Here is a 16,139-nt window from a genome sequence, read left to right on the forward strand (position 1 = left end):
CCAGTTTTTATAAAGTGGTTTTCTCCATGAAACGTGCGGGAGAGCTTTTAAAGTACAAAAGCCGTTGCATTGAGGAAATACCACTCTCTTGACCTCAGAAGTCCATGACGCTGGTCAGTGTAGGAACAAGCGTCATAAACTGACCTCTTTCTTGGTTACAGTGACGAATCATCAGGTCATCTGTGCCTTGACAGGCCCTTCGCTCTCCCCGGAGCGTTGCAGTACCGAATGTAAACAGATATTTTCAGAATTAAAATCAGGTTTATTAACAACGGCGTGTCGTGAAATTTGTTAACTTTGCAGCAATAGACAGTAGGTGTTTATGTAGGCCATTCAGCCCTTCTAGCCAACACCGCCATTCACTGTGATCATGGCTGATCATACACAATCAGTACCCTGTTCCTGCCCCCTCCCCTTATCCCTTGACCCCGCTATCTATAAGAGCTCTATCTAACTCTCTCTTGAATGCAACCAGAGACTTGGCCCTCCACTGCCATTTTCTTAGTTACATCCTCAAAAAACTCCAGAATGTCAGTCAAGCATGATTTCCCCTTCATAAATCCATGCTGACTCGGACTGATCCTTCTACTGCTATCCAAATGTGTCGTAATTTCCTCTTTTATAATTGACTCCAACATCTTTCCCACCACTGACGTCAGGCTATTGACTCCAGCATCTTTCCCACCACTGACGTCAGCAGCAGTTCAATGCAATACGTAATATAGAAGAAAAAAGTAAATCAGTTAAGGTATATGTATATTTAATAGATTAACAAATCGTGCAAAGCAGAAATAATACATTTTTTTTTAAAGTTAGGTAGTGTTTGGCAGAGAGGAAGAAGCTGTTGTTCAGATGGTCTCAGGCCGTGTGAAGAGCTATTTAGATTGCATCTGCCGTTGACCTGTTGTGGCGATAGGCAGTCTGCAGTGGGTCCAGATCCTTGCTGAGACAGGAGTTCAGTCCAGTCATGACCAACCTCTCAACGCATTTCATCGCTGTAGATGTGAGTGCGACCGTGCGATGGTCATTAAGGCAGCTCACATTAATCTTCTAAGACAATGGTATAATTTTTGCCTTTTTGAAGCAAGTGGAAACTTCCGCACGCAGCAGTGAGAGGTTGAAAATGTCCTTAAATACTTCCGGCAGTCGGTTGGCGCAAGTTTTCATAGCCTTACCGGGAACTCCATCGAAACCTTTCAGCTTCTGAGGGTTCACCCTCTTAAAGACAGCCTAACATCCGCCTCGGAGACAGAAATCACAGGGTCATCAGGTGCAGCGGGGATTTTCACAGCTGTAGTTATAGTCTCCCTTTCGAAGCGCGCAGAGAAGGCGTTGGGTATATCTAGTAGTGAACCATCGCTGCCATTCGTGCCATTGGGTTTCGCTTTGTCGGAAGTAATGTCTTGCAAACCGTGCCAGAGTTGTCGTACATCCGATGTCGCCTCCAACCTCGTTCAAAATTGTCTCTTCCTCCTTGAAATGGCCCTCCGCAAATCATACCTGGATTTCTGGTACAGGCGCGGGAGGCCAGATTTAAATGTCACTGATTTAGACTTCAGCAGACGGCGGACCCTCTGTTTCATCCACGGCCTTTGGTTTGGGATTGTACAGTAATTCTTTGTAGGAACATACTCATCCACACAGGTTTTAATGTACTCCGTAAGAACTATACCATACTCATCCAGGTTGGAAGATGAATCGCTGGATACAGTCCAGCCCGCCGATTCAAAGCCGTCCTCTAGGCGCTCCTGCGCTTCCCTGGTCCAAACGTACCTGGTCCTCACTACTGGTGCTGCGGTCTTCAGTCTCGGCCTACACTCAGGGAGCAGAAGTACAGCCAGGTGATCAGACTTCCCGAAGTGAGGGAGTGGAACCGCACGGTAGATGGTGGTGTAAGAGTGGTCCAGTCTGTGGTTTCCTCTGGTACTGCAAGCGATCCGTTGTTGTTAATTGCTTGGTGATTTTGTCAGACTGGCCTGGTTAACATCCCCCAAAACGCCGGTGAAGGCGTTAGGGGGCGCTGTTTCGTGCATGTTGATCCCATTGCTCCTTCCTTATGCCACCGAAATTCGGGCTCACACCTATTAAGTTTGTGACTGAAATGTCTGTTCTCTCTCTTCTCTCTAACAACCTCGAAACTAGTGGAGTGACGGTCATTCGTCCCAAACGAATTCCCCACCGAACAGGAGCGACGTGAAACGTCTCGTCCCCTCACAAGTGATCGAGTGTAACGGTCTGACTTTCAGTATCATCTTCACTTCACTTCTCAAAACAGTCCCGGAGTCACATAACACATTTGACCCGATCTACATTGGCGGCACTTCGACAGTCTCGGGCAATATTTGAGAGGAATTCTTCAAGTATCTCTACTACTATTATTATTGCTATTATAGTGATTATTATTCGTATGCCTATCTCCGAATTCCCCACGTATTCGCACCTCTACTTCCTGCTCACGACTGGGTGTCCTGGTGTGCTATCCCAGGCATTATGGATTGCCCTATCCGCAATACTGGATCGCTCGTCATGTTATTGTAGGCCTCTGGCTCTAAAACAGGACGCGGATTGTATTTATAGTAATGTATAGCACCTTTTATGCGTTTACCACTTAAAGCAACTCTTTGGTGAATGATGTTTGCCACGTGATCGTGTCCGTGTCAGTAACCAGATGAGAAGCTCCCGCACGGGAGGCTGGTCACGAAGGTTCAGTCGCTCGGCATTCACGATGAGGCAGTAAATGGGATCAGACATCGGCTTTGTAGTGGAAGCCAGAGAGTGGAGGGAGATTGTTGCATCTCTGACTGGAGGCCGGTGACTCCTACAGTGCCGCAGGGAGCAGCACTGGGTACGTTTTTGTTTCTCGTCTATATCAACCATCTGAATGATAATGTGGTTTACTGGAAATCTGCGGATGGCAACCTGATTGGAGCTGTAGTGGACAGCGAGGGAGGCTGTAATGACTTACAGCGGGATCCGCACCAGCTGGAGAAATGAGCTGAAAATGGTTGAAGGAATTTAACGCAGACAAATGCGAGGTGTTGCTCTTCGGTAGAACTAACCAGGGGAGGTTGAACGGTCGGGCAGTGAGGAGTGCGGCAGAACAAAGAGAGCTGGGAATACAGGTCCATAACTTGTTGAAAGTGGCGTCACAGGTAGATCGGGTCGTAAAGAAAGCTTTGGGCAAACTAGTCTTCATGTATCAAAGAGTTAAGTACAGGAGATGGGATGTCGCGCTGAAGTAGAATGATACATTTTTGAGGAAATTTACAAGGATGTTGCCGGGTCTGGAGTTCATTCTGTTCCACTGATTAACAGTTTCTTCTGTCGTGATACTTCCTTCATTTTACATATTTACACCACACGCAGAATCCGCAAAGGAAACAGCATTATGACGGACCCCATGCTCCCCTCATACGATCTCTTCTCCCTCCTGCCGTCTGGGAAAAGGCTCCGAAGCATTCGGGGCCTCACGACCAGACTATGTAACAGTTTCTTCCCCCAATCTATCAGACTCAATTCCCGAAGCCTGGACTGACATCTTGCCCTACTGTTCTGTTTATTATTTATTGTAATGCCAGTACTGTTTTTGTGCACTTAATGCAGTCCAGTGTAGGTCTGTAGCCTAGTATAGCTTTCTCTGTGTTTTTTTTTAATATTAGTTTTTTGTACTGTGTCATGTAAACCATGGTCCTGAAAAACGTTGTACCAGCAGTTATGGTCGAAATGGCAATAAAGTTTGACTTGACCTGACTTGATTTTCATCCTTCTGCTTACATTTCATTTTAGTTTCGTGTACTTCATATCAGAATAGTTTGATTCCCGCATTTGTCTGCCTGTCTGACTGTCCCTCTCTTTTTTCTCACTGCCTCTAAATCTTTCTGTATAACAACCACCCTTCTCTCTCCTCGCACTTCCTCCCGTGGGAGATTCTGGGGTTTGAGATGGAGAGAAAGGGACTGCGGCATCAGGAAGAAAGAGACAGAGAGAGAGAGAGAGAGAGAGAGAGAGAGAGAGAGAGAGAGAGAGAGAGAGAGAGAGAGAGAGAGAGAGAGAGAGAGAGAGAGAGAGAGAGAGAGAGAGAGAGAGAGTCTGGAGCGGGTCGGAGAGTCTGAGGCAGACAGAGGAGGGTGAAGAGTGGGGAAGGACCCTGGAGGAAGAAAACCCTGCCTAATTACCATCAGCAGATATGTTTCATTGATTCTATGATGGTTATGATGTTATGTTGTTTTGTGTATGTTCGGCTCAGCTTTGTGGGCCGAAGGGCCTGTATTGTGCTATATGTCTGTGTTCAATGTTTCTAAACTGAATCTCAGAGCTGTTTCTGGTGACATAGATGTGCTTTCATAATAAATTTGTTTTTAACTTTGACGGAGAGAATTGGAGAGAGGGAGTCTGGGAGAGAAAGAATCTGGGAAGGCGGAGAGAGAACGACGAGGGAGGGAGGATAGTGAGACGGTGAGAAAGGCCATTGAGGGAGCGGGAGAGACCAGGTTGGGAGATAGACCAGGAGGAGAGAGAGATAAGTCGTAGATGAGAGAGCAGCCGGGGTGCGGGAGAGATTTGGAATGAGGCCAGGAAAAAAGAGATGGGGCGAAGTGGCGTGGGGGAGGGTAGAGAGACTGGGGGCCTAGACAGTGTAGGAAGATGGTAGGAAGAGACGGGTGGGAGCAAGTGAGCAGGAGGGGATAAAGAGTGATGGGGACGGGGTAGAAAGGAAATAAAGGGCAGTGAGGGGGTGGAAGGAGGAGGATAGGGTGGGGAGAGAGTTGGGGGAATAGATGGGGGGAGAATAGGGAACAGAGGAAGAGAGAAAGGAATGTGGGAGAGGGAGGCTGAGGGGGTGGGGAATGGAAGACGGTAGAGTGATAATGATTTTATTCATCTCGTCTTGTCTCCCCACATTTTCTTCTCCCCTCTCCTCCTCAATCTGATCCCTTCCTCTCATACCCCATCCGCAGAGAATAGTGGTGATCCACGCTCACCAGCCCGCATCACCGGTCCTCGCCTTCATCTCCAGCGACCCAGCGCCCACTCCTGCCTTAGACGGGCCTCAGTGACGACACGTTCCCCCAGTCTACGAGACAGTCTGAAGGATTCGGGCCGAACCACCTGAGGACGGGTTGAAAAATTATCGAAGCGGGACTTTGGAGACGCTGGTGGTGGGGACAGGGGTTATCGGTTCCAGCCTCTTCCTCCTCATGGTGCCCCACAGTTACAGCTCCCTTGTAATGGGTCGCCCTCTCCCATCTTCGCCATCCCGCCACTCCTGAAACACTCCGCTCTCTATTCCCTTGCTCTCCCCTCTATTACCGTCCATCTCACCCGAGCTGACGGCCATTTTGTGATGGTTACCATTGGCAACCGTTCTCCCAGCATCGTAGAATGGGTCACACACTTTTCCACATCCTCCACTCACTTCTTTCCCTGTTTATTCAAGCTCAACTGCCCATCCTTCCTCGCCTTTCCCTCGGTACCCGCTGTCACATCTCTCCATTTAACCTTCTGCAGACAGCCATTTTGTGACAGGGTGAGACCGTCCCTCCCTGTCCTAGCTCTTCCCCTCCCTCCCCGTCCCATCACTCCAGCTCCCCTCCTGTCGTCTCACTCCTCGCCCCGTCTGGATCTTCTCCATGTCGGCCATCAGTTTGTGACAGGAACATTCGCCCCTCGCTTTACCGTCCCCTATTGAGTCAGTGGACTTCGCCACGTTCACCGTCTCATCAGTCCACTCCTCGTCCCGTCACTCCTCTTCCTCCCAAACCCCTTACCCCTCCTCCCCAAAACCCACATGTACATGTGTATGTGTGAATATCTGAGATATATACATTAGTTTATTCAATGACAACATCATTAGAATTAAAACATATACACAATACCCAGGACTGTTCGAAACACAAATTAAAATATTGTTATTACATTAACCAAGGATTCGCCCATTTTAAATCAGCGCGTCGCTCCCTCTCTTGGGCTCACTTCTATCAAAGCCCTCAGTTCCTCCCCAGCGGCCATTTCAAGTGAAGCGTCGGCCATGTGAGGTCAAGGTGTCCTTCACTCCTTCTCTGCCGCTCACTTTAACAGAGGCATTGCTCCGTCCTTGGTCCCGTTTCAACCCGGCCGAACGGGGTCTCCTTCAGTCACCACATCTCTCCCTTTTCCTCGACAGAATTAACCATGGTGGCGGTCATTTTCAATCGACCATTCACGCCCTCCCTATACGGCGCTCACTTTAAACAAGGTATCACTAACCCTAAGCTGCCTCGTCAGACAGCTGAAGCGAAGCAATGGCCATTTCATATCAGAGCGTCACTTTCTCACATTAGATCATTTTACATCGACCCATTGCTCCCCCTCTCTTCTCAATGTGCAACTGTCTCCATTTCGGCCATTTTACCCGGTGCGTCTCTTCCTCCCTGTTGGCCATTTGAAGTCTGTCCATCACTCTCTCCCTGTCGGCCATTGTAACAAAGAAATCAGGGACTATTTCAGTTCGGGCCGCCACTCCCCTCCGACTTGTCACTTTCTGGGGTCCATTTTCTCACTGTGCATCCCTCCCTCCCTGGAGACCGGTTTCAATTCGCACGTCTCTCGCCTGGTGGCAATGTTATGTTGGTGCGTCACTCTGTCCCGGTAGTAATTTTATTTTCTGGTTTTAATCCAGAATCCTACTTTTAGTCACCAGGTAACTCCCTCACCCCATGATAATTTTCACTCAGTGCGTCATCCCCATCCTGTCGGTCATTTTAACTCTGCCTGTCACTCCCACTGTCTGGTCGGTATATCACTCCCTCCCTGTCGGCCATGAGAAACAAGGTGACCACGGCCATCTTAATTCCGCCCATCGCCCCCTCCCTGGCGCCCATTGTCACTCAGCCCATCACTTTCTCCCCGGAGACCATTTTCAGTCAACCTTTCACTCCCTCCCTAGTGACCATTCTAAATCCTTCTGTCGCCATCACTATTCACCATTTTCAATCAGAAGCCCCTCGCAGGACAGACACTCTCGACCACCCTACACACGATTGCGCAGACTGTTTATCACAATTAATAAATATATCCCAAACGATATAGACCGATCCGACATCTTCATCTCCGGATCCTGTGCGTCATCACTCCGAGTGTCGTGGAGAGAGGAGGATACAGACACCAGGAAACGTGTGCGGTAATATTCTCGGTGTCGATACAGAGACCCGACACCGTGCGCGGTAAAACTCTCGGTGTGGAGACAGAGATCAGGAACCGTGCCTGGCAAAGTTTCCAGTTTGGGATATGGAGACCGGCAACCGTGCCCTGTATAACTTCCTGTGTGTTATGTGGACACCGGGAACCAGGCGTAATGAATCACCCCGTGTTGGGACACTGAAACCATAAACCTCTCTCTCACGCACCCCACCCCATTTGCAGGAAGGCCTGCCGAAGGTCCTTCCTTTCGATCATATCCACCGTCTCCGCCAGAAGTGAGAACCTCGTCAGTGTTACAAAGTCGTCAACATCCTCACGACCCCCGACTTTCCTTGTAACTAATAAAGCATCGGCGTTCTCGTCAAATTCCCTAAACGCAGCCCTGAGTTCTGTCAAACACGGAATTCAGGAGTGCCCGGCAATTTCCAGGTTCACAGAACTGGAAGGGGTGTCATTGGGAGGCAGATGGTGGCAGTGAATAGGAAGGGGTGGGGCCCAGTTGAAATGTTCGGACGATGGAAACGAATGGGTAGGGGTGCGTCCCGTTAGGAATGCGGATGGTTTGAGTGAATGGGAAGGGGTGTGTGCGGAGGGAGATTTACTCTGTGTCTGACCCCGGAATTGTGTGATGGGACGGTGTGGAGGGAGATTCACTCTGTGTCTGACCCTGGAATTGTGTGATGGGACGGTGTGGAGGGAGATTCACTCTGTGTCTGACCCCGGTATTTCATCCCCAGTCCCTCTCGTACTACGGATTTTAGTGGTGTCACGTCTGATATTACAGTCGATTTTAACTGTCTCCCGGGGGGGGGGGGGGGGGCGAGAGCGTGTCAGTTAGCCAGGAAGGAGCTTTGGTGGAGATGAGATCCTGGGCATCCGACCTCCCTCAGCCTGGAGCTGAGACGCTACTGTGTCAGTGTGAGGAGCTCCGACCCACTGTTGCAGTGCACAGGGTGCGGGGGGCAGCAGAAACCTCAACTAAAACTCGAGTCCGGCACCAGGACAGGAAGTTACAGCGGTTTATTGATTTCATCATGACAAATGTAAATTAAACAATGTGTGAGCTGCTGACGTGCGGGAATAAATAAGCTGCTCCCGACTCTCTCACAGTCACACACAATTAACTGACCGGCGACAACGAGTGACCGGTTGAATAATCAGTCCCGTTTCTCAGCGTCACTCTGCATCGGGGAACCGATGATTATAAAATCACAATTCAGGACCGTGTCCGAGATCGCTGCAGATCCAGGGTCACTGCCGAGGTATTTGTCAATTTGACATCATTATTTCTGCCAGACTGTGAATTCATCGTCCACAGCAAAGGGAGTAAAGGGATTCTTTCCAGGGATAATCCCACCCCAGGACACCGGTGTCCCGGACTGAGTCCCGGACCACGGGCTCTTCCTGTCTGTGTAATTTCCCGGGGTCTCACGTGGGGGAGTCTCGAATCCGCACATCCGGCGGAAGCTGCGCCGCCGAACAGCAGGCGGAAATACGTCAATGCGGGATGGCTTCCGATGTCACTGAGCTGGAGACTGGAGACGGTTCCGTTAAAACCTTTGGGAATTACCCCCGGCGCGCGGCCATTACAGGTAAAGGCGGGAGTTAAAGGGGAGAGGGAGTTAAAGGAGAGTGCGGGGAATCGGCCAAAATGTCCCCATCCCGCGGGCGCGGATGTTCACAGTCCACTCTCAGTCCGGGTCTGGGTTCCTGCAGAGATCTCAGTTCCGTCTCCCCGGTCCGACTGAACCGATTCTCCCCCAGCCTGAAACAGATGTAAGAATAAAGATGAAATAAACATTTTGCACAACAGTGTCAGTAACAGGGGACTGGGGTTAATGTTTCAACAACACTCACAGACAAATATCACCAGAAAACCCGCGGATCCGCTGATATTTTATCACTTTGAACATTAACACAAACACTCACCAGATCCGCTCCAGTCTCGGGTGGGTCAGTATAAGGCGGCGGAGAGCGGGGACAGATCGGTCTGTCAGCGAGTTGAATACCAGGTCCAGCTCCATCAGTGATGGGTTTGTACTGAGAGCGGAGACGAGATCCTCGGCACCAGAATCTGTGAGACCGACACACCACAGCCTGGAGATGAGAGAGAGAGTGAGAGTGAAGGACACAGAGAGACAGGAGACGGTACAAATCCCCAGTGTTTATCAGTAACACAAATATTGATTACATTATTGTTCAGTGTCAGACACCCAGTGACTGTAAACACAATCTCCCACAGTCTGGTACTTACCGCAGTGTCTGTATTTTACACTCCAGGTTCCTCAGAGCCGCAGACACCAGTTTCACTCCTGAATCTCCCAGTTCATTATGACTCAGGTCCAGCTCTGTCACTGATGGGTTTGTACTGAGAGCGGAGGCGAGATCCTCGGCACCAGAATCTGTGAGACCGACTTCCCACAGCCTGGAGATGAGAGAGAGTGAGGGTGAAGGACACAGAGAGACAGGAGACGGTACAAATCCCCAGTGTTTATCAGTAACACAATTACTGATCACATTGATGTTCAGTGTCTGACACCAAGTGACTGTAAACACAATCTCCCACAGTCTGGTACTTACCCCAGTTTCTGTATTTTACACTGCGGGTTCCTCAGAGACTCAGACACCAGTTTCACTCCTGAATCTCCCAGTTTATTATAACAGAGTCTAAACACAAACAAACAAATTGATGAACAAAGTGAATCAAACCGTAGGTTTGTGGGAATTTCTCTCACTCGGATATTTCAGGAAACATTAAACCCTTCAGTAAATCACTGACCGGAGTTCCCATCACTGTCAATGTCCCTCAATGACCAGCTCCAGGGTTTTATTCGAATGTCAGTAATTTAGTCAGTCAATGTGACCCTGTAAACTCCACATATTCTGTCCCATTCCCGATGGAGAGAAAAGTGTTCCTGACCGAAATGCAGAAATGTCAATGCAACACAGTGAAATAGACCCACCCGAGCTAAAGGGATGGGGAGAAGAGATCCCACAGCAGGAATGTATGGGGAAGAGAGATCCCACAGGATGAAGGGGGATGGGGAAGAGGGATCATACAGGACGACGGTGGATGGGGAAACGAGACCTTACAGGATGAAGGGGGATGGGGAACAGAGATCCCACAGGATGTGGGGACATGGAACACAAGATCCAAAGGAGGAAGGGGGTGGGAAGGAGAGATCCCCCAGGAAGAAAGGGGGTGGGGAAAACAAATCCCACAGGTGGAAAGAGAATGTGGAAAGGAGATCCGACAGGAAGAGGAGAGTCGGGGAAGGAATTCATACAGGAGGAAAGGAGATAGGGAAGAGAGATCCCACAAGAGGAAAGTGTATGGGGAAGGAAATCCCACAGGATGAAGGGGGATGAGAAAGAGTGATCCAATAGCAGTAATTTGATGGGGAAGAGAGATCCCACAGCAGGAAGCGGGATGGGGAAGAGACATGCCACAGGAGGATCGAGAACGGTGAAGAGAGATCAGACAGGAGGTTAGGGGATCAGTAGGAGAGAAACCACAGGAGGAAGGGGGATGGACGACCGATCCCAAATAAGGACGGAGGATGGGGCAGATATCCCACCGGAGGAAGGGAGATGGGGAAGAGAGATCCCACAGGAAGTGGGGTAATGGGAACAGAGACCGCACTGGAGGAACGTGGATGGGGATGAGATTCCACGGAACAAAAGGGGAGGAGATAAATCCCTTAAGAGGAAGGGGATGTGGAAGAGGGATCCGATAGGAAGAGGAGGGACCGGGAAGAGAGATCATACAGGAGGATGGGGAGTGAGTATGCGAGATACCTCAGGAGGAATGGGTTTGGGAAAGAGAGGCCCCAGAGGAAGAAGGGACATGGAGCAGAGGACACACAAGAGGAAGGGAGATGGGGAAGAGAGATCCCACAGGAGGAATGCGGATGGGGAAGAGAGATCCCACAGGAGGAAGAGGGGTGGAGAAGAGAGACCCCACAAGAGGGTGTCGGATGGGGAAGAGATATCCCACTGGAGGAAGGGGGATGGGGAAGAGACACACCACCGGAAGTCAGGGGATGCGAACACTGGCCGCATAGCAGGAAGGGAGATGGGGCAGAGATCAAACGGGAGGAAGGGGGTTTATGGAAGAGAGATCCCACAGGAGGAAGGGGGATGGGGAAGAGAGATCCCACAGGATGAAGGGAGATGAGTAATGCAGATGCCACAGGTAGAGGGGAATGGGAACAGAGGCCCAATAGCAGGAAGGGGATGGTGAAGAGAAAGCCCACAGGAGGAGGTCAGATGGACTGGCTATCCAAAATCAGGAATGGGGATGTAGAAGGGAGATCACACAAGAAGTGTGAAAGGCCCAACTGCAGGAAGTGGGATGGTGAAGATAGATCCCACAGGAGGAAAAGGGATGGGAAAGAGAGATCGCACAGGTGGAAGGAGCGTGTGGAATAGAGATCCGACAGAAATAGGATGAACGGGGAAAAGAAATCATAGAGAAGGATTAGTGTGCAAACTTAAGGCACACGGTATTGGGGGTATGGTATTGACGAGGATAGAGAATTGGTTGGCAGACAGGAAGCAAAGAGTGGGAGTAAGCGGGACCTTTTCAGAATGGCAGGCAGTCACCAGTGGGGTACTGCAAGGCTCAGTGCTGGGACCCCAGTTGTTTACAATATATATTAATGATTTAGACGAGGGGATTAAATGCAGCATCTCAAAGTTTGCGGATGACACGAAGCTGGGCGGCGGTGTTAGCTGTGAGGAGGATGCAGGGTGACTTGGACAGTTTAGGTGAGTGGGTAAATTCATGGCAGATGCAATTTAATGTGGGTAAATGTGAGGTTATCCACTTTGGTTGCAAGAAGAGGAAAACAGATTATTATCTGAATGGCCAATTAGGAAAAGGGGAGGTACATGAGACCTGGGTGTCATTGTACACCAGTCATTGAAGGTGGGCATGCAGGAACAGTAGGCGGTGAAAAAGGCAAATGGTATGTTGGCATTCATCGCAAAAGGATTTGAGTACAGGAGCAGGGAGGTTCTACTGCCGTTGTACAAGGCCTTGGTGAAACCGCACCTAGAGTATTGTGTGCAGTTTTGTTCCCCTAATCTGAGGAAAGACATTCTTGCCACAGGGGGAGTACAAAAAAGGTTCACCAGATTGATTCCTGGGATGGCAGGACTTTCACATGAAGAAAGACTGGATCGACCTGGCTTATACTCACTGGAATTTGGAAGACTGAGGGAGGATCTTATTGAAACGTATAAAATTCTAAAGGGATTGGACAGGATAGATGCAGGAAGATTGATTCCAATGTTGGGGAAGTCCAGAGCGAGGGGTCACAGTTTAGAGATAAAGGGGAGGCCTTTTAGAACCGAGATCAGGAAAAACTTCTTCACACAGAGAGTGGTGAATCTGTGGAATTCTCTGCCACAGGAAACAGCTGAGGCCGGTTCATTGGCTATATTTAAGAGAAAGTTTGTTATGGCCCTTGTTGCTAAAGGGATCGGGGGTGTGGAGAGAAAGCAGGTACAGGGTTATGAGTTGGATGATCAGCCATGATCGTACGGAATGGCCGTGCAGGCTCGAAGGACCGAATGACCTACTCCTGCACCTATTTGTTATGTTTCTATGTTTCTAAGAGGGGAATGGGAACAAAGGCCCAACAGCAGGAAGGAGGATGGTGAAAAGAGAGCCCTCAGGAGGAGGTCGGATGGAAGAACGATCAAAAGCAGGAAGGGGGATGTGGAAGGGAGATCCCATAAGAAGAGTTGGACATGGGGAAAAGAGATCCCACAGGAAGTGGGGTGATGTGAACAGAGGCCCAATAGGAGGAAGGGGGATGGGGAAGAGAGATCCCACAGGACTAAAGAGGATGGGGAAGAGAGATCCCACAGGAGGAAGGAGCGTGGGGTAGAGAGATCCGACAGGATGAGGAGGAAGAGAGATCATACAGGAGGATGCTTGGTGAATAGGAAAGATACCTCAGGAGGTATGGGGAGGGGAAAGAATGATCCCATATCAAGAGGGGAGATGGAACAGAGGACCCACAGGAGGAAGGGGGATGGGAAGGGAGAGCCCACGGGAGGAAGTCGGATGGACGAGTGGTCCCAAAGAAGGAATGTGGATGGGGAAGGTATATTCCATTAGAGCAATGGGTATGGGGAAGAGAGATCCCACAGGACAAAGGGAGATAGGGAAGAGGGATTCCGCAGGTGGAAGGGGGATGGGGAAGAGAGATCCCACAAGAAGAGGTCGGATGGACTAGCGATCCAAAAGCAGGAAGGGGAGTGTGGAAGGGAGATTCCACAAGAAGAGTGGGGGATGGGAACAGAAGCACTGCAGGAGGACGGGAGATGAGGAATGGAGATCCCACAGGAGGAAGGTGATGGGGAAGAGAAATCCCACAGGAAGATGGGGGATGGGGAAGACAGATCCCAGAGGAGGAAGGTGAATGGGGAAGGGTAATCCCACAGAAGGAAGGGGGATGGGGAAGAGAGATCCCACAGGAGGCTCGGAGCATTGTGAAGAGAGATTAGACAGGAGGATGGGGGATCAGTAGGGGAGATCACACAGAAGGAAGGGGAATGGGGAAGTGAGACCCCACGGGAAGTGGGGGGATGGGAACAGAGGCCGCATAGCTGGAAGGAGGATGGGGCAGTAATCCCACGGGCCTAAGGTGGTGGGGGAGAGAGATCCTATAGGAGGGAGGTAAATAGCGAAGACAGATCCGACAGGTGGAAGGGGGATGGGGAAGATAGATCCCACAAGAGGAAGTGGGATGAGGAAGAGAGATCCCACAGTAGGAGGTCGGATGGACTAGCGATCCAAAAACAGGAAGGGGGATGTGGAAGGGAGATTCCAGAAGAAGAGTGGGGGATGGGAAAAGACATCTCACAGGAGGACGGGGGATGGGGAAGAGAGATCCCACAGGAGGAAGGGGATGGCGAAGAGAGATCCCACAGAAGGAAAGTAAATGGGGAACAGGGATTCCACAGGAGGAAGGAGTATGGTGAAGAGAGATCCCACAGCAAGATGGGGGAATGGGGATGAGAAATCCCACCGGAGGAAGGGTTTTGGGATCAGGACCCCCATTTGAGGAAATGGGATGGGGAAGAGATATCCGACAGTAAGAGGAGGGACTGTGAAAGGAGATCATAGAGGAGGACGGGGGATGAGTAGGAGAGAAACCTCAGGAGTTATGGGGTTGGGAAAGAGTTATCCGACATCAAGAAGGGACATGGAACAGAGGACCCACAGGAGGAAGGGGAATGGGACGAGAGATCCCAAAGGAGGAAAGTGGATGGGGAATGGATATCCCATTAGAGGGAGCAGTATTTGGGAAGTGCGATCCCACCGTAGGAAAGGGGATGGGGAAGAGAGATCCACAGAAGGAAAGGGGTTGGGGAAAAGAGATCCCACCGGAATAAGGGGGATGGGGAAGAGAAATCCCATAGGAGGAAGTCGGATGGACGAGTGATCCCAAAGGAGGAATGTGAATGGAGAAGACAGATCCCACTGAAGGATGGTGAATGAGGAAGGGTAATCCCACAGGACAGTGGGGATGGGGAAAATAGTTCCAACTGCAGGAATTTGATGGGGAAGAGAGAGTTCACAGCCGGAAGGGGGATGGAGCAGATATACCACGGGCGAAAGTGGGTTGGGGAGGAGAGATCCCATAGGAGGAAGTGGGGTGGGGAAGAGAGATCTCACAGGAGGAAGGAGATGGAGAAGAGAGATCTCACAGAAGGAAAGTAAATGGGGAATAGAGATTCCTCAGGAAAAAGATGTATGGGGAGGAGAGATCCGATAGGAGGTAGTGAGATGGGTAAGAGAGATCCCACCGGAGGAAGGGGTTTGGGAACAGGAGCCCCACATGAGGAAGGGGGATGGGGTGGAGAGATCCCACAAGAGGAAGGGTGTTGACATAGAGAGATCCCACAGGAGCAAAGGGAATGGGAAGGGAGATCCGACAGTAGGAGGAGGGACGGGGAAGAGAGATCATACAGGAGGATGGTGGATGAGTAGGAGACATTCCTCAGGAGTTATGGGGATGGGAAAGAGAGATCCTACATCAAGAGGGGACATGGAACAGAGGACCCACAGGAGGAAGGGGGATGGGGAGAGCCCACAGGTGAAAGTCGGATGAACGAGAGATCCCAAAGCAGTAAGATGGATGGGTATATTCCATTAGAGTAAGGGGTATGGGGATCCCATGGGAGGAAAGGGGATGATGAAGTGAGATACCACAGAAGGAAGGGAGATTGGGAAGAGGTATCCCATAGGAGGGTGATGGTTGGGAATAGAGATCCCACAGGAGGAATGGGGATGGGAAAGAGAGAGCCGTCAGGAAGAGGGGACATGGAACAGAGGACCCACAGGAGGAATTGGAACGGGGAGATCCCACAGGTGGAAGTCGGATGAACGAGAGATCCCAAAGGAGGAAGGCGGATGGGGAAGGGATATCCCATTAGAGGAAGCAGTATGGGGAAGAGCGGTACCACCGCAGGAAAGAGGATGGGGAAGAGAGATCCACAGCAGGAAAGGGGATGGGGAAAAGAGATCCCACCGGAATAAGGGGAATGGGGAATAGAGTTCCCACGGGAGTAAGGGATTTGTGAAAGGAGGAATTTGAATGGGGAAGGGTAATTCCACCGGAGTTGCCAGCGGAGGAAGGGGGATGGGGAGGAGAGTTCCCACAGGCGGAAAGGGATGGGGAAGAAAGATCCCACAGGAGAAAGGGTTGGGAAAGAGAAAACCCACAGCAGGTTGATGTGGAACAGAGATCCCACATGAGAAAGGGAGATGGGGAGAGGGATCCCACCGGAGGAAGGGGAATGGGGAAGAGAAATCCCACAGGAATAAGGGGATGGGGAGGAGAGGTCCCACACGTGGAAGGGGGATGGGGAAGAGAGATCCCACAGGCGGAAGGGGGAAGTGGAAGAGAGACCCTTCAGGTGGAAGGATGATGGGGTATAGA

At 50.5% G+C, this 16,139-nt stretch overlaps 1 protein-coding gene and 1 long non-coding RNA gene across 2 annotated transcripts in view; both read right to left on the reverse strand.

The window, feature by feature from the left end:
- Window positions 1-16,139, reverse strand: part of LOC140723309 (uncharacterized) — a 415,600-nt gene that overhangs the window by 377,182 nt on the left and 22,279 nt on the right. The window lies entirely within an intron of this gene.
- The window catches only part of LOC140723300 (uncharacterized), a 28,281-nt gene continuing 20,578 nt past the window's right edge, over window positions 8,437-16,139 (reverse strand). The window contains exons 9-12 of the mRNA XM_073037902.1: window positions 9,760-9,846; window positions 9,434-9,604; window positions 9,109-9,276; window positions 8,437-8,944 (exon numbers count right to left, since the gene is read on the reverse strand). Coding sequence (XP_072894003.1) covers window positions 8,785-8,944; window positions 9,109-9,276; window positions 9,434-9,604; window positions 9,760-9,846 — 586 coding nt within the window. The 3' untranslated portion in view covers window positions 8,437-8,784. The remainder of the gene's footprint in view (window positions 8,945-9,108; window positions 9,277-9,433; window positions 9,605-9,759; window positions 9,847-16,139) is intronic.

The sequence above is a fragment of the Hemitrygon akajei genome, unplaced genomic scaffold (genome assembly GCF_048418815.1).
Source record: "Hemitrygon akajei unplaced genomic scaffold, sHemAka1.3 Scf000108, whole genome shotgun sequence".
Lineage (NCBI taxonomy): Eukaryota > Metazoa > Chordata > Chondrichthyes > Myliobatiformes > Dasyatidae > Hemitrygon > Hemitrygon akajei.